The 24132-nt window shown below is 41.5% G+C and overlaps 3 protein-coding genes and 2 long non-coding RNA genes across 5 annotated transcripts in view; 3 read left to right on the forward strand and 2 right to left on the reverse strand.

The window, feature by feature from the left end:
* LOC309511858 (uncharacterized protein) overlaps positions 1-24132 on the reverse strand; it is a 158917-nt gene that overhangs the window by 69163 nt on the left and 65622 nt on the right. The gene's annotated exons all lie outside the window — the stretch shown is intronic.
* LOC309512961 lies at positions 81-4726 on the forward strand. Its single transcript, XR_014211231.1, has 2 exons — positions 81-1039; positions 2054-4726. It is a non-coding gene; the product is annotated as an uncharacterized lncRNA (long non-coding RNA).
* Positions 5312-10010, forward strand: LOC309511600 (uncharacterized protein). Its single transcript, XM_082186850.1, has 5 exons — positions 5312-5468; positions 5558-5938; positions 6035-6136; positions 6243-6478; positions 9559-10010. The coding sequence occupies exons 1-5, from the start codon at positions 5444-5446 to the stop codon at positions 9559-9561; spliced, it is 747 nt and encodes a 248-aa protein (XP_082042976.1). The 5' UTR covers positions 5312-5443; the 3' UTR covers positions 9562-10010.
* On the forward strand, positions 11096-15525 carry LOC309511749 (uncharacterized protein). The gene is made up of 7 exons (XM_082187067.1): positions 11096-11150; positions 11448-11539; positions 11660-11777; positions 14315-14410; positions 14556-14723; positions 14875-15027; positions 15151-15525. The coding sequence occupies exons 1-7, from the start codon at positions 11138-11140 to the stop codon at positions 15384-15386; spliced, it is 876 nt and encodes a 291-aa protein (XP_082043193.1). The 5' UTR covers positions 11096-11137; the 3' UTR covers positions 15387-15525.
* LOC309512870 lies at positions 17153-24031 on the reverse strand. The gene is made up of 2 exons (XR_014211204.1): positions 23962-24031; positions 17153-17298 (listed from the first exon to the last, which is right to left on the reverse strand). It is a non-coding gene; the product is annotated as an uncharacterized lncRNA (long non-coding RNA).

Here is a 24132-nt window from a genome sequence, read left to right on the forward strand (position 1 = left end):
AGTATGAATATACCTCCACTGTGTCACATCAGAAGCTTCTCTGATGGCAGAAATCCTATTTGCCACGAAGGTACGGAATCTCTTGTTTTCATTCCTTATATACTTCAGGACAGATGTGCTATCAGTCCAAAAACAAGAATTTTCCAGTTGAAGCTGAAGTTGTTCTCTGAGCATTTGGTCAATGCGAATTGCCAGGACTGCAGCAGTCAGCTCCAAACGAGGAACAGTCACTGGTTTTAAGGGTGCCACCCTGGCTTTGCCAAGCAGAAAGGAAACGTGAACAGCATTGTTACAATTCTGTAGCCTCAAATAGGTCACAGATCCATATCCACTTCCACTGGCGTCTGAAAAATGGTGTAGTTGGGCGCTAACCGGTTGTCCAAAATCACATGGTTTCAAACATCTGTCAACATTGAAAGTGCTTAACTGATCCAAGTCAGTAATCCATTTAACCCACCTTTGTTCAAGAACTTTAGGAATCTCATCATCCCAGTTGTAGTTTGTTCTGCACAACTCCTGGAGGATGAGTTTGACTGGAAGTGTCAGTGGTGCAAGATATCCTAAAGGATCATACACTGAACTGATCACTGACAATATTCCACGTCTAGTTGGCATTCTTTCTTTGCAAACAGTTCTGAAATTGAAGGTGTCTGTCTGTACGCACCATTGAAGTCCTAAGGCCCTTTCCACTGGTAGTTGGTCTCGATCCAAGTTGAGCTCAGTTAGATTCTTTGATCTATCTCTTTCTACAATGGACTGTAAGACCTTACGGCTGTTACTGACCCATTGTGTTAGATGGAAGCCTCCCTTTTGACATAGAGTGGTCAGGTCTTTGACCATCTGGATTGCTTCATACTCTGTAGATAAGCTTTTTAAGCAATCATCCATGTAGAAGTTCTTATACACAGTGTCAATTACCTCTTCATTAAAGCAGTGTTGATTGTCTTTTGCAGTTCTCCTGAGAGCGAAACATTCACAACTCGGGGATGAAACTGCTCCAAATAAATGAACAGTCATTCGGAAGACAGCAACATCCTGGGTAACATCTCCACCTGTCCACCACAGGAAGCGAAGAAAGTCTTTGTCTTCCTCTCTCACTTTGACTTGGTAAAACATTGCTCTAATGTCAGTCATGAAAGCAACAAGTTCCTGTCTGAACCTCAGAAGAACTCCAATTAAAGAGCTTGTGAGGTTTGGGCCTTGTAGTAGTTGATCGTTTAAAGATGTACCTTGGTATTTTGCTCCACAGTCAAATACCACTCGTAACTTGGCTTTACGAGGGTGGTACACACCATGATGTGGAATGTACCAAACTTTACCGTCACATCGATCCAATTGATGCTCTGGTACTTTCTCAGCATAGCCTTGGATGATCATATCGTTGACAAAGTCTGTATATTCTTGTTGAAATTTTACATTCCTTTCAAACTTTCTTTTTATCCCCACAAGACGCTGTTTGGCAATGTTTAGATTGTTAGACATAACAACATCTTTGTTTTTGAAAGGTAGCTTCAAACTATAATGTCCATCTTTGAAGCTCACAGATTTCTCCATGATTTCCATGAACTTTGCCTCCTCTCTGGACATTTCTTCTTTGTCCTCTGACATTTTTTCATTGAAATCATGCTGGTATTGCTTTTCCAATAGCAACTCCAAGGTTTCAACAGAGATCCTATTTACTCTAGCAGTATGTTGTTCATTTTGATAACTGCCTAGAGAACCATTGACGACCCACCCCAATAGGGTTCGTATGGCATAGGGACCATCTCCCTGACTATTTACTACTTCCCACGGTTCAAGTAATTTGGAGGCGTTGGTACCTATCAACAACTCCACTTCAGCTTGAATGTGCGGAATGTGAATACCATGAAGATATGGCCACTTGGTTAGGTCTTCCTGATTGACCATGTTAGTTTGGTTTACAGGCATTTGTTAATTCATAAAAAGTATTACCATCAAGACTTGAAATCTCCAAGTTGTTTACCACATAGCTTGAGACTGTTGTTTTGGGACTCATAGTAAGCAAACAAATTTTTGTCTTTCGTCCATTTAGGTGCAGCTTCCTCATCAAACTTTCTGAACAAAAAGTAGAAGTACTGCCTGTGTCCAGAAATGCATAGGTCTGAACAACTTGGTTGCCCCTTGCAGACTTTACTTGGACTGGAAGGATAGGTAAGATACCACTGCCACTCCCGGCCCCTATATGACCACATGTTTGGGCAGGTACCAGCGTGTTGTTGATAGTTGGTTCTACATACTGTTCATAGTTTGTGTTGACAGCTTTATCAACCTTGAGCTCCTTGAAATGAATGTGAAGTACACTGGGATGTTTCTGGTTGCACACTTTGCAAGTTAAGCGCCTTTTACATTCTTTGCTCATGTGGCCAACATGCAAGCAACCAAAACAGACAGCTTTTTCCTTTATAAAGTTTACTTTTTCCCTATGTTTCTTCTTCTCAAATTCTTTACATTCTTCCAAAGAATGACCTTGTGAACAAAACAAACAAGTGGTGGAGTTACTCTTGAATTGCCTGATTGGATGTTCAGCATTTACCCTTTGGATTTTACCAACAATGGGTTTGTTAACGTTGGTAACATTGGTAGCAAAACTATCCCCTTTTAACTTTGGCTTTGACTGGGATTGTGACTTCCATTTGTAGATATCCTTCGGTTTACCAGTTGTTTTCATCTCTACATGTTGAATGGACCCAAATATTGGATCAGAAATGATTTTAACTTGGTATTCAATGAAGTTGACAACATCACTAAATTTGACTCTTCTTTTCTGTCTTTCCATGATATCACATGCAGCTGTTCTCCACTTTTCTCTGAGTTTAAAGGGAAGCTTTAGAATTACTGTTCGCATGTTTGTTGGCATGTCCAGTTCTTGCATGTACTCTAGATCTGCCATAGCATTGCAACACCCACGTAAAAAGAGTGCATAATCTTGAAGAGCTGTGGTATCTTCATACCTGATCATGGGCCATCCAAGCACCTTCTCCATATATGCAGCAGAAACAAAATAATCTTCTCCAAACTGCTGTTTAAGCATAGTTTTAGCTGTATCATAACCTCTTTCAGGTGCCATATTCATACAGCTACGAACAATTTCTCTTGGGCGTCCTCTTGTGTATCTTTCAAGGAAATACAAGCAATCACCCTTGATTGTTGTTTTTTCCTCCACACAATGTTTAAAAGCTTTAGTGAACAAATTGAATTGCAATGGATCCCCTTCAAACACTGGAATCTCACGTGGTGGTAAATGTTGAGACTTTTGATGCTGAATTAACAACTCTGTTATTTCTTGATGCTTTTGGAGCATACTCGGTGCGAAATCAGATCTTCTATCGTCTATTCTGGGTCTTGAAGATGCAGGTTGCTGTAAATGAGATGTTGTTGGTGGTGAGGTAGCACCTACGCTGCATTGCAAAATAGACCTTGCCGGTCTCTCAACATCTGGATGAAGAGATGCAGTTGCTCGTTTTGCCTGTTTGCCGACATAGGATTCCATCCCATCTGTAGCGATGCTGTTTGCTTGTTCATAAGTCCTGAGCACAGATATCTTTGCATTGGATGCGGCGATTTTTGCATCAATATCGGTTCGTTCCTTACGCTTCTGTAACAGTTCCAACTGTTGCTCAATATCATGCTTAACTTTTAAAGACTCAGCTTGAGCGACAAGAGCGGCTTTTTCTGCTTCAAGCTGAATACGTGCATGATGCACAGAGGCATTAGATTTGCTGGAGCACGAACTGTGGCGGCTACTTTTGTGGCTTGAAGTGCGACCGCTAACCCGTGTTTCAACATTTGAAATGCTATCATTGGGTTCAATTTCGCTGGCAGCACGATCACATTCCTCATGTAGCTTCTCCAACCATTTATATACCACAGTGCTGAATTCCACAACCCATATCATTTTTTGCTTTGAACCATGTTTCATGTCGGTCTTTCTCTTCATCAGGCAATAAAACAATCAAAGACTCGTGTGCCTCTTTTGCTTCTTTGCACTGCGTTTCAAACTTTTCAAACATACCTTTGACCTCATTTTCATATTCTCTATTACCCATTAACTCTTGTATTGTCTTTTTCATTTGGGATGCTTTGTCAAATTTTGACTTTCTTTGTTTCTGTAAAATATCGAGTTTTGCCATTAACCCTTTTGCAGTAAGCTTAACCTCTCGTTTTCGTACAGACAATTCAACATTTTCACCCTCTGCTTTCTGAGTCTGAGCCCCATTTTGCTCGATTTCAGAACCACGAAACTCATCTTCATCCGCCATTTTAAACCTTTACTCACTGCAAATTTTACAACAAAAACATCAAAGAATAAACACGGGCAAACACAAGCATTTCACAAACAGTTCAGTTCTTCGTTTCACAAACAGTTCAAATCTTCGTTTTTTGTTTTTTCTGTTTTGTTTTTACCACCAATGCGCATTGGATTTGTCTTTGTTTGTTTGTGTGCACACTGTTTTATATATGGCCATTCAACCCCCGCTCAATTGAAAGCGCTTTCATACCTCAGTTCCATATACGTTGAAGGCTGAAGACTTTGGTGTTCGTGTGCGCTGTTTTCTTTTGCACGTGCGGGTTTGTTGTCCTTCGAAATCCGCGGTCAATCCAAGCAATAATCCACAATAAATCCATCAAACGAAACCGTCATGAATGAGCATCATCCGACATCAGATCAGCTGACTTTTCCTGTAGTCGTCCAATTCGATCTGCTTCAATCGCTGTAAGGCTCATCCAGGCTCATTCGGTCAAACTTTTTTGACTTAAAATGTAGGGACGCAGATTGCTTAGTCTGTTTCTGACGCGTGCTTTAAATATTCATTGTCCATACCTTTTGAGTATTCGGATATGCCAAATCCATTTATTGTCCCTTTTTTTTGGCATCGCAAATAACAAATAAAACAAACACAAATTATACTCAATACTTTGACTTATTGCTAACAACTGTTTGGTATAAGCACAGTCACGGCACGGTCAAAAAAGTTTGTTTGACCTTCAATCCCACCACCTGTAACTCATCATCACTTTAAATATACTCACATACTAATACGCCCTCTAGTGTCACAAACAAAAAATACAAATTAACATAATGGCTCCAACAGGGATAGTTTTCTTCGGTCTGCGCAAGCACCGGAAAGCGCCGGAAGTGATCTCTCGCGCCTGTACGTCATGTATAGTATGTCAAATTATGACCATTATCATTTAAATGAAATTGCCTTTCTTCCATGTTTAGTGTTCACTCCAGTATATCATCAACTGCCAGTGATTGCTTGTCTCGCTAACACCAGACGGCATTTCAATTCACATTTTCAATTGAGAATGGTATTGTGTATTGTATTGAAGTAATGTGATTGTATCCTGTGATTTTGGTGACATTGCTATCCTTTCCAGTGATTCCATATTTCTCTGTGTTGCAGCTGGTGTAGTTCCAATGGACTCTGGGAATATAGTTGCAGGTAAAATGCCATTCAGTATTCCACTATCCAGTATTTCATTTACTGATGCATTGATTTAAATATTTTGTCACAATTGTTTACTGTTTTAGATTCCCTGGCAGCATTACAAGATATCCTCTCTGGGCTGCCAGAGCGTGCCATGTCTCCCCAGGAGGATCCAGAAGGAAAGTGGGGTCTCCGCCAGACTGTAACACATGAGAGGTGGGACACGGCCCGGCCAAAGCTGATTGAGGCTGTATTGTCTGCTGCCAATGTCCAGAAGACCTGTGGTCACTGCAGTGAGGAGGCTGTGATACGCTGCCTCGGCTGTTTTCCACGGCATCTCTTTTGTGAGAAATGTGATGTTTCTCAGCACCGGCAGCATGTTCTGCACAACAGAGACTATTTAGTGGAGGGTTTTCACCAACCCATTTCTCCAACTGTAATAGTGCAGAAAAGAAGCAATGGGACGTATTGTTTTATTTCAGAGGGTATGAGCATATATATTATAGTTTATATGAGCATATATATTTGTAACAATACAATTTGTGTTGATATACATGGTTTTCTCTTTCCATTCGCTACAGCCCGGCTTCTCCCACTTGCATTGCCGACAGCCGTGTGCTCTTGCAGCAGAGCCTCTGTGAAGGTCAAGCCAGGACGACCTGTCACTCTAGTCACAATGAATGGTATGTGTCTGTGTAACAAGGTCTAGCCATTTCAAAGCCTGCTTTCTCAAACAAAGATGTTTTATGGAAATCTACATATCAATCACCATTACCCATTTTATTATAGGACGATTTGATCTCATGCTCCCAGAAGTAAATTGTCAGAGCTGTGGCAGTGACTGGACACCTGATGTCAAGGACCTTGTGTGGAGTGGCTTGTGGCCCGCATCCACTATTAAGTTCCAGACAGTCTATCATGTAAATGTTTTCAAAACGTATGAACAGATGAAGTTGGATGCACCGAGTATGTCTCGTCATGCATTTGTGAAGATGCTAGAGACAAACTCAAAACGTCATGGAAGGGTAAAGTACCAACACTACATTCAGTCTTGCAAACTACTAACTTTTGCTAATGGGGGGGGGAGGGTGTTAGACCTGCTGACTGCAGGGACCTCCTTAGGAATGGCTACTCTCAGTGAGGGCTTCTTTTCTACTTGTACAGTAACGACCTGTTGAAGGAGGAGGTTATAAAGCCTTAATGGAGCACTCACTTACCCCTTTTCCACCAAGGCAGAACTGGTGCTGGTTCGGAGCCAGAGCCTAGTTTCAAATCGGTTCTTTGTTTTTCCACCGCCAAAGCACCAGCTCCGAACCAGTAAAACTGGTTCTTAAGTAGCACCAAATCATTGCAGGGTCTAGAACGGAGCCAAGAAAGAACCGCTTGCGTCAGAGGCTGGGGGCGGGGTTACCGTGGCCAACAAGACTGAAGAGAAACTTGTGACCGCCATTTTTAAATAGCAGCTAGTCGAGCTAATAGCAGCTCGATTATAATATCCGTCTATGTAAGTTACGGCGAGCTGCACGAACGCGTTGGATTCGCCGTGTTTGGATGCCGATTTATTTTCGCAAACCCATGAGCATCCATAGTAACGCAACGTCTATTATTGTTGATGCCTTGTTCGAGATGCATCGGAGCAGCGTGGACCGATCAGAGCTGCGGGAGTGTTTGGAGATCATACGACTCCTTGTGCTTTTTGATCGCTTTCGCAGTGTTTTGATTTCATGTGCTGATCGTTCTGCGAGAAGCCGATGCATCTCGAACAAGTCTGGTGTGTTTGTGTTTGGTGCTGCCGCACTAGCGTTGCTGGGCAACATGATACGTATGCAGTGACGTAAGATATAGCTCTGTTGTGGCTCTCTGGCCGGTGGAAACGCAAACCGGTTCTTAGTAAGCTCGTCAGTCGAACCAACTCCGAACTGGCAATAGCTCTAGCTCTGAACCAGCACCCGGTTCTTGTTGGTGGAAAAGGGGTATCTGTGGAGCTAAATTAGTTATAGGAGTAATCATGCTCAGTTCAGTGTCTCTTGTTTTCTTCATTTTGAATACACACTGGCGTCAGTCACCATGCATTTGAGGCCAATATATGATGACATTTTGCCTGTCTTTAGACAGATGGTTTGATATGTGTAATGTCAAAAATTCAACTTTTTTACTCCCTTTGCATCTCTAACAGATTGGTCAAATCTGCCGAGATACATTTCACCTAAGTTTTCGTCAGTATAAATATTCAATATCGGAGCTAGACAAATATTTGAGAAAGGATGACATAATGCAGTGCCCAGCTTGCACTCCAAACATGGTGGCTGTGTCAGCAGGTGGAAATAGGAAGGCTTATCGCTTAACAATTCAAAAGGGTTTGTATAGTCCCATACTGCACATCAATACAAAAAAGTATGACTATGAAAGGGAATATAAAGTTAGAGATATACCCAAACTAAATGTTCTTCTATTCATTGTATTCAACATTATTATTTTTTTCTACAATTGTTTTTCATTTTAGAACTGGTGATAAGTCCTTCTATGAAGGTCTCTTCTTTGCTCCTGACAATGATGTGGCCTCTTTCGTTGAGAAGCTGCAATCAGGCATGAGAGTGGTAAGACTGAATGAAATGTACACATTCACCAGCCAAACTATTATCATATCATGTTTGGCTCACTTTTGTCTTCACTTTTCACTTTAGTCTATATTATTATTACCACAACACACAGGAGCTGCAGGTGTGCCAGCTGCACCTCCTTAAAGGGATAGTTCACTTTGAAATTAATTTTTGATATGTTTTAGCTTACCTCAAGGGCATCCAAGATGTAGGTGTCTTTGTTTCCGCAGTAGTTTCAATTTTGATATTTTTAGGTCAAACCGTTCTTGTCTGTCAGTCATATAATGCAGGTCGATGGTCACGGTCTCAAAACACAAGCACAGAGTCCAAATTAAAACAATTCCCCATCGTCCAAATGAAACAATTCCCCATCATAAGTACACATTGATGGCCTAAGACACGAAACGAGCGGTTTGTGTGAGAAAACGAACAGTATTTATATCGTTTTTACCTCTTGTAACCACAGCCACGTCCAAGTGATCTGAGGGCGCGGGCGCTTCGGTCTGCGCAAGCACCGGAAAGCGCCGGAAGTGATCTCTCGCGCCTGTACGTCACTCATTGTTTACACAGAGATTTCGGAAGTGTTACCTTTCACTGTGAAGATCTAAACCTATTTAGATATACAGGAAATCGCAATGGAAGACGATTTCGATATATCAACAGACAACGTTGAATTTTTTCACAACCATATTTATTTGAACCAGAATACACAGATCAAGAACTCAGAGCGATGGAGGAAGCATCCGCTGCAGCAGCACGTCTTCAAGCCTCAGAGAGACAGAGATCTCTTCAAAATTGGTGGTGTTCTTGTAGCAAGTGTTGTGAGATGCCAACAGAAGTGGAGAGCATATGTTGTCAGCTTTACAAATAGAAAGGACACATACAACGTTGTTCACATAATGTTACCTCCGTTGGATGCGAAAACATCATAGGCACAGCTGATGATGTCAGTACTAAGCGATCCACTCCTTGGTTTATAAAATCATCAGGGGAAAAATGATCGCTGCAGACCCTCCTCAACTTTAGTAAGTTTATGGGTGTGTTGATATCCAGCCGAAGAGCGATCAACCATAACTTCAAGAGAGAAGGCTCATAAATTGGGAATTCGTGAAAACACCACTCCCGGATGAGTTCGCGCGAGCATACGTAATTGTTTTCTTTTACGATGGTTGAAACATCCCGGATAAGCGCAAATTAGTACCATTTCTATTAGCCGTCTTACCTACAATCTCTGTTCTTTGTAAACAATGAGTGACGTACAGGCGCGAGAGATCACTTCCGGCGCTTTCCGGCGCTTGCGCAGACAGAAGCGCCCGCGCCCTCAGATCACTTGGACGTGGCTGTGGTTACAAGAGGTAAAAACGATATAAATACTGTTCGTTTTCTCACACAAACCGCTCGTTTCGTGTCTTAGGCCATCAATGTGTACTTAAGATGGGGAATTGTTTCATTTGGACGATGGGGAATTGTTTTAATTTGGACTCTGTGCTTGTGTTTTGAGACAGTGACCATCAACCTGCATTATATGACTGACAGACAAGAACGGTTTGACCTAAAAATATCAAAATTGAAACTACTGCGGAAACAAAGACACCTACATCTTGGATGCCCTTGAGGTAAGCTAAAACATATCAAAAATTTATTTCAAAGTGAACTATCCCTTTAATCTCCACCACATCTCAGGTTCTTTTGTCAGTTTGAGATGGCTCAAGCTTTGTAGCATGCCATGTTTTCCTGCTGATAGTACCCATTTAATGTTTGGGTACATAGGGGTCATGAAGTTATGAACAAGGCTGTGGAATTCTAGATATTATCAGAGGGAAAAGTGTGCTGTTAAAACAGCCTCACGCCACCATCAGCAGCCTAAACATTGATTTAAAGCATTATGTATTCAGGCTTTCTTGCTGGTTATGTACAATTATGATTGTACTTCTTGAATTTTACTGCAGAAAGCCAATTCTGTCCAAAGTCAATTACACTAACTTTCTTCTCGATTCTAATGTTCAGTTTTTTAACTTCAACAAATGCAGACAAAATGCACTAAGTAGATTAGGGGTCACCAAACTTTTTTCTCTGGGGGCCACATTATCGTTCTTGACTGTGATGGGGGGGCCGGGTCAGCTATATAACATAGAATTGTATGACCCAGACCAAAATGACCACCAGCAGGCCTCATTGTGTAGTAGAGATTACCATTTTTCTGTCCTGAACACTGACAGTTATCTGACAGTTCTCTGCGCGTGCGTTGTCTGTCACTGCTTGATCTCGAGCATGTCGGGTGACGAAAATTCGAAAAAATGTAACTGAAAAAATCAACAAAATACCAGATGCAGACATGTTATTATTTTCCAAAAAGCAATTAAAAAAAATAGGCCATGACGACTTTTGGGGATAGCCTCATAGGGCCGTTTCAAGTAGTGGGGGGCAGATGGGCTGGGGGGCCAGTCAAAGGGGGGCGGCGGGCCTGAGTCGGCCCGCGGGCCTTAGTTTGGTGACCCATGAAGTAGATAGCATGTGAGGATATTTGCAATAACGAACATGTCAATAGGTGTAATATTTTGTCTATTAAATGAATGTCTGCATATATTGCAAGATGTCTGTTTCCTTTGTTTGTGTAATTGTGTTTTAGACACCTGGAAGAGCCACCTGTGGCAACTCAACATGGGTAGCAGCAAAGGAAGTGTCAAAAAAAGCTAGTGATCGCCTAGATGAGGAAGGCATGGAGATCGCTGTGTGCCGGCATGGCTTTTTCTTGAGGGGACTCAATATGTACCGTGGCAAAGTATTCGCCTACCCACTTTATCTACAGCAGGACCTGGCAAGCCGCCATAACGTACATTTTTTTTGCACTGATCAGATGTGTAGATACTGGCCCTATCTGCAGCGGGTGGAGGGCCAGTTTAGGGAGTTTGGGCGGCTCCTCAACATGAAGCCGCTACTTTCGCTGCTCCACACCAAAGCCCACTCTGCAAAGTGTGAAGCAACACCCAAACTGGAGCGGGTAATACCCTTGGTGAAGAGGTACAATGGTCTCTAGAAGAGGTAAATAGCTTCCTCTCCAAGGTGGCTTTGACTACCAAGTACATGACAAAAGCTGGTAAGTATTATCGTGTAGAACATGAAAAAATGAACAGTGGAACCCTCCATCTGTACACCCAATATCTGCTGTTTCAGTAGCTTACACTTGATCACAGCCCAAAAAACATCACACAATCAGTTCACTATTCTCCATGGTTTCATTATTCACAGTCCTACAGACCATCACCCACAGGTAGCCTACTAGGGATCTACTGTACACAAGTTTGGCCAAACCATAGCTGTACCTCATATCCAAGAAATAGCATTGTAATTAGTATTAGTTGTTGTGTAAATATGTGTATGAATTGCTTTACAGCCAGGATGGACATAATCACTATACACGTGCTTGGGTGGAACCAGAGGAAAACAGAAACCTTGCACATCACACTCAGCCAACGATATCACAAGGTCTACACAAAAATCCTAACCGAAATAGCGTTCTAGTCAGAATATGTTGCATTATGTTCATGTAGTGTCTTTTTGGTTATTTATTGTGTTTTTTTTTGTGGATTGCTATTCTTTTTGTAGGTGGTACAGAAAAAACAGATAGAGGAACAAAAACTCAATGAACTGATGGCACAGCTGAACTGCACACCAGAAACACAAGACCAGTGGGTGACAGATGTGAAAGAGTGGGCACTAAGAGGTACGACAACAATGCTGATAACCAGTCAATAGTTGCTTTTCCATCCAACCTTTTAATGCACATTGGAACTATTCAAATAAGAAATCCCGGTTGGAAACACGTGAAATGCACATAATGCATAATGCACATAGATAATTGATTCGCTAGAGGGGGTTGAATTAACTCTTGATGCGCATAAGGTATGATCAGAATCAGAATCAGAATCAGAATCAGAATCAGAAAGAGCTTTATTGCCAAGTGTGCTTGCACCCACAAGGAATTTTTCTTGGTACTGAAGCTTCCAGTGCACATATACAAATACAAATACAACAAGAAACATAGTAATACAAATTCTAAGAATAAAATAGTATAAAAAAAAATAAATAAAAAAAATAGTATAAAAAGTAAAAAAAAGGGGTCACAGTTGGGTTTAGTCTGAATAAACATTTACAGATTATGAACATATTTACAGTATTTTGAGAAGTTTGAATAATATAAATATAAATATCACCTGAGTTAGAGAATATTACACTAGACAGTGGGAGTCTAGTGCATGTTACAGATTATGAACATATTTACAGTATTTTGAGTAGTATGAATAATATAAATATAAATATCACCTGAGTTAAGAGAATATTGCACTAGACAGTGGGAGTATTGCACTTGCAGGCATATGCCTTGGGGGGCATGTTAAGTGTTCAGAAGGGAAATGGCCTGTGGAAAGAAACTGTTCCTGTGCCTGGATGTTCTTGTGGCCAGTGATCTGTGTCGCCGTCCTGACGGTAACAGTTCAAACAGGGGGTGTCCAGGGTGAGTGGAGTCTGTGATGATTTTACCTGCTCTCTTCCTCACTCTGGAAGAGTACAGGTCCTGGAGGGTTGGCAGGGGGGCACCAATAATCCTCTCTGCTGTCCGGACTGTCCGTTGTAGTCTCCTGATGTCCGATTTGGTAGCTGAACCAAACCAGACAGTGATGGAAGTGCTTAAAACAGAATCAATGACGGCTGAGTAGAACTGGATCAGCAGCTCCTGTGGCAGATTGAACTTCTTCAGCTGGCGAAGGAAGTACAGTCTCTGCTGGGCCTTTTTCACAATGGAGTCAATGTGATTTGCCCACTTCAGGTCCTGAGAGATGGTAGAGCCCAGGAACCTGAATGACTCCACTGCTTCCACAGTGCTGTTCATGATGGTGAGAGGGGGGAGTGCTGGGGATTTTCTCCTGAAATCCACAATCATCTCCACTGTTTTGAGCGTGTTCAGCTCAAGGTTGTTATAGCTGCACCAGACAGCCAGCTGTTCAACCCCCAGTCTGTAAGCAGACTCGTCACCATTTTGGATGAGACCGATGACGGTGGTGTCGTCTGCAAATTTCAGGAGCTTGACAGAGGGGTCTTTAGAAGTGCAGTCATTAGTGTACAGGGAGAAGAGCAGTGGGGAGAGAACGCACCCTTGGGGGGCGCCAGTGCTGATGGTGAGGGTCCTGGATGTGAGCTTCCCCAGTCTCACTCGCTGCTGCCGGTCTGTCAGGAAGCTGGAGATCCACTGACAGATTGAGGATGGCATGGAGAGCTGAGTCAGTTTGGCTGTGAGAAGATCAGGGATGATGGTATTGAAGGCCGAACTGAAGTCCACAAATAAGATCCGTGCATAAGTCCCAGGTCTGTCAAGATGTTGCAGGATATAGTGCAGTCCCATGTTGACTGCATCATCCACAGACCTGTTTGCTCTGTAAGCAAACTGAAAGGGATCCAGAAGGGGTCCAGTGATGTCCTTCAGATAGGCCAACACCAGTCTTTCAAACGACTTCATGACCACAGACGTGAGAGCGACAGGTCTGTAGTCATTAAGTCCAGTGATTTTAGGTTTTTTGGGAACCGGAATGATAGTGGAGCGTTTGAAGCAGCAGGGAACTTCACACTGCTCCAATGATCTGTTGAAGATCTGCGCGAAGACTGGGGCCAGTTGGTCAGCGCAGGCTTTTAGACAAGCAGATGAGATGCCGTCTGGGCCTGAAGCTTTCCTAGTCTTCTGTTTTTTGAAGACTCGGCTCACGTCCTCCACACAGACCTTAAGCTCAGGTTGGATGGCAGAAGGGGGGAGGAGAGGGGTTGCAGGAGGTGATGGTGGATGTGTGAAGTGCACATCAGAGCGGGTGTGAGGTGTGAGTCTGGGCTTCTCAAACCTGCAATAGAATGCATTGAGAGTGTCAGCCAGTTGTTGATTCTCCACAGATCGGGGGGATGGTAATTTGTAGTTGGAATTAAGTTGATGTAAACAGTTTATTTGCATACATTCACATTTGTTGTATTGTGACACCTCATGTTTTAATGGTACAGCTGGTTAAACGTCTTTAAGAAAAAGTAATTCTTAATGCACATAACACATGGATGGAAAAGCAAGCAGATGCACGTGTTCGTAAGCCACATTTTCATGAATGCGCGTACAATATGCAAATGAGTTAGATGCAAACGCAACTATAGGTGATGAAAGCAGATGATTAAAGGGCCTTTTCAAGGGCATGTACAGGGTAACAAGAAAAACATAATTTTCCATCTTAGGCAAAGGTAAAGGAAGCCTGGAGAAACAGCAGAGCAAAATCGTGGGACTGTTTCTCAGTTTGCAGCAGAAGAGGAAAGATCTACATTCTCGTAACGGTCTGTATAATGTTAGCTCCAAAATGACCTACACCATTTGAGCATTCCCCTGTCTCCTCCACATCATGTCAGTGAAGAAGATTTTCATATCAATAAGGTTGGCATGATTGTTATGGATATGTTTTCTTGCACACTCATGTTGCAGGCAATAGTACCCAAAAACTTAGGGAAAGACGGCAGATATCCACACTTAAAGACAACCTGACAGAAGCCATCTCACTGTACAACAGTTCATCGGACCAGAAAACTGACCCTGAGGAGGCAACCAGTGGAAGAGGAGGCTACATCTGGCCCTGGGAGGATGAACCAAATGGTCAGACCTGACAATTTCAACACAGTTGAACTCTTAAAGATTACTCTTACATTGACAGCGGTTTGAAGTTGCATTATGATTACAAGAGAAGGGATCAGTTTGTAATCAGCGTAAACTGTTACTTGTTTCCATTTTTATGTTTTGTCTACAGCTGGGATTAGAAAGATGTTTGACCAGGTGATGCTTGTGAGTAGACTGGTGGAAGAAAAAGACATCCTCCTTTGTGAGATAACGCAGCATTGTCGTAACTTGCAGAGTAAAGTTGAGGAGTTGCAAACTGTCATTGACACCGGAAGCCATTTAAGTAAGTAGTCAAATAACATTTCCCCCTCACACTGAATTCATGAATGATGGTAAACTGCATACCAGTGCTTTGTCATGTCATTTTTATTTTTCAAATAAAATATATTCTGCAATCTCTTGTAAGGCTGTTCACAGACGCTGTCCAAGGAGGGAAGCAGAGGCCTGCGTAGCAGACTACATCACATTACACATCACCTGCAAGAAGTCAAGAGAACGTACACCTTGATCTTCAGGGATCAACTTGACAATGACTATTTCCATTACACAGAAGATGACCATACAAACGAAGACAGCAGTGAGGAGGAGGAAGACGAGGAGGATGAATTTACAGAAGAAGAGGAAGACACAGCAGAAGACTGACTTGCAATATATAGATCGGTAGATACTTTCAATTGAGCTCTTAGTAGAGCTAGCATTCTTTGTCTCCCAGTTGTGCCTGCAGGCCTGTTAACACCTTTCACAGAGCTCCAATCACTGGTTCAACACCACTCACTCACTCACTCACTTACTCGCACACACACACACACACACAGACACACACACACACACACACACTCTCACACACTCTCACTCTCAGACACACACACAAACACACACACACTCACTCACTCACTATTCACTCACACACACACACACTCTCACACACACTCACACACACTCTCTCACACACTCTCTCACACACACACACACACACACACTCACTCACTCTCAACACTCACTCACACACTCACACACTAAAAAATTACTTTATTAAAGAACCACTATAAAGCCAAAACAATCTCTGTTACCATAAATTATACATGTATCTCTGTAAAGCTGCTTTGTAACAATCTACATGCTTAAAAGCGCTATATAAATTAAAGCTGCAAGCAGCATTTATCGGGGTTCAAGCAGTTAAGGCCTTTAAGGCCCTGTTACAGCCACCCAAATGCAAAAGTTAAACTTTTTCGATAATTATTGATCTAGAGAGTCCAGAGAATTGTCCTAGACTGGTCTGGTTTCGATCGGGCGAAAAACCAGGGACTAGTTCGCAAAAGTAGGTTTTGGACAAAATGCGACAGCAGAACATTTTTCCTGCCTAAATCGAATTTGGAGATAACCATTTTGTCCGCCTTGAGCCAGGGATCACAGTGGTGTAAGGCACTTGAGTTATGAGCGATTTTGTACTTTTGGTTGCTGTAGCGCCACCTATGGGCCAATCGGGGTCATACTCTGATAGGTTGTCCCCAAATTGAGGCCTACCATTGTTGTGGCAAATTCATAGTTCTTTTTGGTTCAGGTCTCAAAGAAGTTTCTCAGAGTCGAGGTTCCAGGTCAGAAGAATTAACTTTATTGACAAGCAACTGATGGCGCTTTTCCACTGCATGGTACGGCTCGGTACGGTTCGACTCGCTTCGCTTTTCCACTGCGTGGTACGACTCGGCTCGGTACGGCACGGTTCGGTTCGCTTTAGCTCGGTTGCTTTTCCACTGCAGTTAGTACCGCTTCAAAGTGGGTGTGACTGATCGTTATAGTTGCCGTCTCTACTGCCATGACATCATCATATTAAATGCGAATTTTTCATTCCGGGTTTCCCCATCCGCTCCTCGGCAACCAACGAGAGGAACGTCTGCACCTCGTCCACTGACCACGATTCAGCCATTTCTTTTTTTTAAGTTTATACTCTTTTTTTTTTTTTAAGCAAATACTTTTAAAACAGGCGCTATAGTGTTGGCTGTTGTCTACTGGCTATTTAAATCTAGCGGGTTTAGTGTCTCGTGTTGTAAATACAATGACGCTGGTAGTGATGATTCTGTCTGACCAATCAGTGATCTGCAGTGTTTTCACGTCACATTTTAGTATCGGTACGGTACGCTTGGACCCGAAGCGAGCCGTACCGTACCGTACCATGCAGTGGAAATGCGTCATAAGTGAGCCGTACTGAACCGAACCGTACCGTACCATGCAGTGGAAAAGCGCCAAAGCGTGCCGTACCGAACCGAACCGTACCGTACCATGCAGTGGAAAAGCGCCAAAAGTGAGAAGCCGGCTGGCCATCCGGACATCTAAAGTTACAATGGCCAGTGTTCATGTCTTATACTTTTTCTTATCGCTAGGTGCCCAATGGGCACCCTCAAATCTATCTCTTCCCCTCTGTCACGCCTGGTGACCTTGGCACAGTTAGACATGTCTTCTCTATTGGTCAAACCCCACATAATGGTGCTTTGTTTCATACAGTATTTCAACACTCTGCATGTCTGGGTATTTTTCCATTTTCTCATCCTTTTCAGACCTATTTTCAGACGCTCTTTTAAATGACTGGAGATTTTAGCATAATCTCGAATTCATGACCAACAATATTAACATCGTGTAATCCCTGGTAATGACAGCATTTGTGATATCACGTGTTTGTAATTTGTGTAGTTACTATTTTTATTTCTAAACCTAAAAAAAATAACTATTGACCAAGATGGAGTGACCAGCACCATAGCTTTATCATCCATATGTTTTGTTGTTGAACATATTATGTCCTCTTTTTTTCCTGATAGAGAGCTCAGTATCAATCAAGCTTATAAAGCTGAGCCCAAAAGCTCTCTGTTCAATGGACAACATCATCAATTATCTAATTATGCACTTACCCCTAGTTGGTTAATGCAGTAGTAGTCCCTCACTATGCTAAGTTCAGCGTCAGTTGTAGTTAATTATTGAGTCATGCAAACACTTCCCCTCCCATTTTTTTTTTAATGCTTACATCTGGACTAATGTCTATTGAAAGAAAGCAAATAGAGAGTGTCAGCTTCACAGAATATAGAGAACTGCTGTTGGACCAGTGAATAATCAAAATACAATTAATATGGCCAATCAATGAAATCTGAAGCGGTCTCTGTAGTGATCATTGAAAACGCATCACCTGTGCCCACTCAGTAAAGGATGCAGTCCTTCTGCTTGGACCAGCGATCAGTTGAACTGGTTGGGCTGCTGTCTGAGTGTTTCCCTCCTCATCCGATGCACTTGATCTGTCAGTCTTTGTTGGCATTCAGGGGTCTGGTGTCATGTTGGGACATAGTGGTTTGACTCTGGATGCTGTTGTCTCTCTGCCTCTCCTCAGTCTGGCTTTTGGCCAAGCCACGGAGTCTGCATGATGATTTTGCATGATGGCAGGATGTTTTCTTGGTTGTTTCTGCATCAACACAGTCTTTGTCCATACCAGCCCCTCAGAAGTTTCAGCTTCCTCTTCCAGAGGGGATGAAGGCCCACCAACCGAACGCCTCTTCTTTTCTCTGCAGCCGTGTCCTTATGTTTCTCGCTCTCACTTGTTGCACAGTCCAGTTGCTGTTGGTTATGTTGAGGGAGCCGTCCCAAGTGCTGTCTGGTGTCATCTGGAAATTGAACACTCAGAGATCCGCATTAATCAAATTCATCCTTTATAAATTCTGCAACCATCTCTTTCAATTGTCCCTGAATTTCAGAAGTCTCATCTGGTTGATAACAGCAGTTTCCCCATGCAATTCTAATAAAGCAAGTTCTTCTTTGCAGAAAAGAGCAAGCATTTTTCTTCTTTGCAGTTTGCAGAAAATAGCAGCCTTTCAATCTGTCTAAGTTGCCTTATTTTCAGTCACATATATAGTATTTTTATCACTCGTTATATCGATCCCTACTCTCTCAAGCATTTTAGGATTAAATCAATGAGTCTCATTACTGTGAAATGTGTATAATACAGTATGGCTGTTAAAAATGTCTGTTTAGCGTGATCACCCAATCCTGCTCATTCAACACAATGCACAAGTTATTTTAAGTTAACGGAATCCAAAGATCTCAATTTCTGCAATGGCTCAAATTTAAAACTGTCTCGCAGGGACAACAAGATGCTTCACAGGCCATGTCTTTATATAACCGGTCAATCATACCCACATCTAGCATGTGTCTCTCTCTCTCTATATATATATTTTATCTCTAAATGTCAGATATTTCTATAAACCTTTTTATCAATTATTTGATTTTCCTCTGGTAACTACACAAACCACTTATACTAAGGAGAAAACTCCAGTGTTTTTGATGGCCACTAGTTTGCGCAATCCTCCATATCAATCCCTGTTAGGCCTGCTTATTAATTTAATTCCCCCATAGACCGGTCAACTAACATTTAAGCAATTTTTATATTTTCTTTCAGGTTAATTTCTTATCAATTATTTGTATTGGTGTTTCCCTGGTATTTGTGAAATTTGTCTTACTTGATCTCTTAGTAAACTGTTTTGAATACCTTTTTATTTATTTATGTTTTACGAATGTTTCAGTGTCTCTGCACATATCCACATCTAATGTTCCCTCAGCTGGTCATTTTGTTTTTAGGCTTCTTTCCACATTTTTGGAGGGTTGTCCTATAGTATCTCTGCAAAATTAATATTCTGATCTTGGTATCTCTACAGGTGTTGATGCCATTATAATCTTAATTATTATCAGTGTGTTATTCTAGTTTTCAGACATTGGTGGTCAGACATTTATTAAGATATTTCATTAGTCTTTCTCAGGTATTTTAAAAATGCAGTTCCTCTATTACAGGTCCACTGGTGGGGACGACAGTTACAAATAAAATCTCTCAAAGTGTTGTTCAAAGTGTATGTTGGAAATGGTTGCTCACTTTCTGGTTTATATGCTAGTCAGAACTAGGAAAGGTGAACTCTTTCTCTCTGTCTCCCTCCTTTCCTTCCTCACACAAGTCAAGTCAAGTAATTTATATAGCGCTTTTAACAATGTAGATTGTTTCAAAGCAGCTTTACAGAGATAAACATGTAATTTATGGTAACAGAGATTTTAACAGAGAACACACACACACATGCAGTCTCACTTTCTTCTTGCAGCCCCTCCTCTCTCTGTCAGGGGCAGCCCCTCCTTTCTGCCTCTCTTTCTCATATCACAGCCACCATTTACTTTTGCTATATGAGAGAGAAACAAGTGTTCTTTCATAATTCTAGTTTCTCTTTATAAATGAATATCGTTCTTTTTCAAACAGTCCTAATCTGTGCATTTTACACCCACACACACTTTTACTTAATTTTTTCTTGTAACAATGAAGAGGCAAAGCCAAATTATTTCTAATTACATTTTTTTTTTGTTTAAGATTTGTCTCCCCGTTTCCTCTCCTATTTGTCCATCGTTGCAACATTCTCAGTTGTTACTGACTGCTCTTTTTTGACAACTGACTGCACTTCTGTCTTTTTCATGAATTTCTACCAACATATGACTGGTATGTTTGGGGTTGCTCCTCAAAACTACCACTACCACCAGTTTTTCCAGTGTCCAATTATCTACCTGTGCTGGTCTGATTTCTCCTCCCTGTCTGACTTTAACGATTGTGTCACTTTCCCACTTTTCTGGCCTTGAGCTCACTACCATATACATGTTCCTCAAAATCATGGCTCCTCCAAAACCCCAAGGCCAAGTATACCAGGCATTTCCTTTCAGGTATGGGATGTACAATGGATTTAGCTTTATTTCTGATTTTGTCAGCAATGAATCCAAAAGGTAGTAGTTTTGGGAAGGTCAAATCTGTTCAAGTGTGGTCTCAGGTCTTCAAGAGTTAACTGTTTTCTTTATCATATCATGCCAATCCACTAAGGGCCATTTTCGTTCAACCTGGTTCAAATTTGTTATTCCTGTCAATTTTTTCAAAAGCTCATCCTTCCCTTGGTCTGTTAACTCCTGTCTCTGTCCTTCATTATCTATTCTAACCAGAAGTGATTCTTAATACCTTTGGTTAGTTTTAATGCCTCTTGAAAATCATTCTTCTTTCCGCAATCTAGTCTCCTCTGCCTCGTAAAAATCTCTCACTCTAGACCACATGTGTACTTTTCTTCAGGTGTCAAAAGGTGAAAAAAAAAAAAAACTCTGTCACTTCTCTCCCTCCTTATTTCTTTATCCCAATACAAACGCTTTCAGTCTGCTATAACGTACACTCATACATACAGCCGCGCACAGAGACACTCACACACACGCAGTGCCACTCTGCGAGTGACACACGTACACTCGTACACCCTGGATTTCATACACACACTCACACAGTGTCACACTCACACGCAAAGCCGCTCTCACACACTTATTTATAATTTTTTCTATTTTTCTTGTAACAAATGAAAAGACAAAGTCAATCAATCAAACTTTTGACAATATGGGCTGTGTTTCCCTATCCGGATCACGCTTACAGTCCGGAAGATGGCCAAACAGCCGACAAAGCCCATTTTGGGGAATTTTCTCAGTTCATTGATATCTTGATTTATTTTTTTATTTTTTTCCTGTCATCAATTTTTGTTTTATCATCCATTAAACTTTTAATAACTCTGATTCAAAAATTATTTCTTGTAAGAGTTTTATTTTTATGTGCCTTTGTCTGTCTCAGCTTTCTCAGCCTAATTACTCCCTTTTTTTCTCACTGAGCGGTGCCAAGGTCACTTTGTAACAATTTCGGGACAGTGGCTCAAGTGTGATTTTATGCAGAACACAGAACTCAGTTAAAAAGCACTATCTCTGCGTCTCCGTCCTTTCTATGAAGTCTGCTCAAATATAATTTCTAACTCTTAGTTTATAACACTTTTTTTTTTTTTTTTTTTGAAAAACACATTATAAATATAAGGTATTATTTAGGGCTGGTCCGAATACCATTTTTTGAGCTTCGAAGCTTCGGTAGTAATGAACATCGAATATTCGAAGCTTCGGAGAGAGGGGGCCGAACATATTCTTCTCTCTAATAAAGGCAGTATTCCCTATGTGTCGGTATGTCCGTTTGCATTTTGATTATTTCGAGAACCGTTTATCCAATCGACTTCACAGGGAGTGCAGTGTCGCATTTGGTGCAATATAGATGGACATGCGAGACGTGACACATTCAGAATTAATAAACTTTTAATAAACTACAGAACAGCGCGAGTGGGAAGCGGCGCGCCTCACGCGGGCAGGGCTTTTTATGCTCCGATAACGGACACTGCACTAGTGATATAAAACGCACGCACACAGGTCTGTTAAATTAAGCAATACTTTTAAGGTAGTCTAATATTTTTCTGATTAACAAATTACTGACACAGTAGATTTAAATAAAGAAAAATGAAATTTAAATAAAGAATTCAATTTTGTATTTAAAACGAAATTTAAAATAAAGGAAAAAACGAAATTTAAATAAAGAAAAACGAAATTTAAATAAAGGAAAAAACGAAATTTAAATAAAGAAAAACGAAATTTAAATAAAGAAAAAACGAAATTAATTTAAATTAAAAACGAGATTAATTTAGATTGATAATAACGGGTAAAAAGGCTAATACATTTTGTTTCTATTATTCTATTTTCCACAATGTCAAAGCAACGCAGCTTAACCCAAAACACAAGCTCAGGCATGCACTTCGGTCCATACAAACTCCACTGTTCTGCGCTCTAGCCAGAGAACACTCCCGTTGCTGGAACACTGGGGTCGGTTCTATTTCTAGCATGCACGTTTTCCGCATGGCTTGAGCCGCGCCTGAGACGCGTGTCTCACGCAGGCAGTGTGCAAACTCCAACCTGTTAACATGGGAGCCGAAATAAAAACGGACACGCCACGCAGCTGAGACGCTCACTCCACGCAGCCAGTGTGTCGCCGGCCTTATTCAAGCGCGAATGAGAACCGTTTCGCGGGGGATCCCAGGTGTGCAAAAAAAAACAAAAAAAAACGAATATTCGAATGTCAAATTTTCAAATCGAATACAAACCCACCGAACGAATATTCGAATATTCGGGTCCAGCCCTAGTATTATTATTATTATTACTTTTGCTAATTTTCTCCGAAACGTCTTTTCTCCTTTATATTTAAGATGAAAAATCACTTAGACATACAAACACAAACCACTTTTCTCCTCACATAAAACAGATCACGTGCGCACACAATACAACAGATAAGACTAACAATAAAGTGCTTCTCTCGTTATAACGCACCTCCTGCGTTGTGGACAATACAACATATAATTTTGCAAACGCACTTTTCGCGTAAAATACCGTGACGCTGTACAATGCACCTTCATGCGAATGGAATACGCCCTTGCGTATTTAAATAACGTGCTTCTCACGTTAAAACGCACCTTCTGCGTTTGAGACACGCGCTTCTCGCGTGGGCACGCACTTTTCGCGTACACAAATAACGTGCTTCTCACGTTAAAACGCACCTTCTGCGTTTAGGGACAATACAACATATAATTTTACAAAGGCACTTTTCACATAAAATACCGTGACGCACACGTGTACAATGCACCTTCATGCGAATGGAATACGCACCTGCGTATAGACAGACAAACAATTACTGCATGCACTGTTTCTCATAACCTGGAACCTACCCTCCTTTTACCTCCTTATCTTTTATCACTTTTAGGTTCTTTTTGGTGGAGTCTTTTATTTAAGGCAGTCATCAACCGAGGCAGTCACCAACCGGGCGTTAGCTTACCAGGGGCAACACAAAACAAATATAAGCAAAAATTTGCTTACCTTATTTTATGGCGCGCCTTTGTTTTGTGAGGCCTCTGCCAGCACGCCCACCGTGGCCACTCCTCGACCCCTCGTCCACTCCTGGCTGGCTCACCAATTATGTTGTGGCAAATTCATAGTTTTTTTTGGTTCAGGTCTCAAAGAAGTTTCTCAGAGTCGAGGTTCCAGGTCAGAAGAATTAACTTTATTGACAAGCAACAAAGTGAGAAGCCGGCTGGCCATCCGGACATCTAAAGTTACATTGGCCAGTGTTCATGTCTTATACTTTTTTCTTATCGCTAGGTGCCCAATGGGCACCCTCAAATCTATCTCTTCCCCTCTGTCACGCCTGGTGACCCTGACACAGTTAGAACTGTCTTCTCTATTGATCAAACCTCACATAATGGTGCTTTGTTTCATACAGTATTTTGACACCTTGCATACTGGGTATTTTTCCATTCTCTCATCCTTTTCAGACCTATTTTTTCATGCTTTTCATTTTTCATTGCATCATACTTAGACATGAATCAAGGGAAAATTCTCCAACACACACAGCCAAAAATGTGATGTCCACGTATGTGGACGATGTGGACAGGGGGTCTGAGGAGGTTAATGAAAATGAATGCTCTGATCCTAAAACTATAATCAA

Source organism: Leuciscus leuciscus, assembly GCF_965113295.1.
Source record: "Leuciscus leuciscus genome assembly, chromosome: 1".
In the NCBI taxonomy this organism is placed as follows: Eukaryota; Metazoa; Chordata; class Actinopteri; order Cypriniformes; family Leuciscidae; genus Leuciscus; species Leuciscus leuciscus.

Coding starts and splice junctions, on each gene's coding strand:
- LOC309511600 (XM_082186850.1), top strand. CDS start 5,444: ATGGACTCTGGGAATATAGTTGCAG. Junction 5,939..6,034: donor GTATTGTTTTATTTCAGAGG/GTATGAGCATAT, acceptor CATTCGCTACAG/CCCGGCTTCTCCCACTTGCA. Junction 6,137..6,242: donor CACTCTAGTCACAATGAATG/GTATGTGTCTGT, acceptor ATTTTATTATAG/GACGATTTGATCTCATGCTC.
- LOC309511749 (XM_082187067.1), top strand. Junction 11,540..11,659: donor TCAGCCAACGATATCACAAG/GTCTACACAAAA, acceptor TTCTTTTTGTAG/GTGGTACAGAAAAAACAGAT. Junction 14,411..14,555: donor AGATCTACATTCTCGTAACG/GTCTGTATAATG, acceptor CTCATGTTGCAG/GCAATAGTACCCAAAAACTT.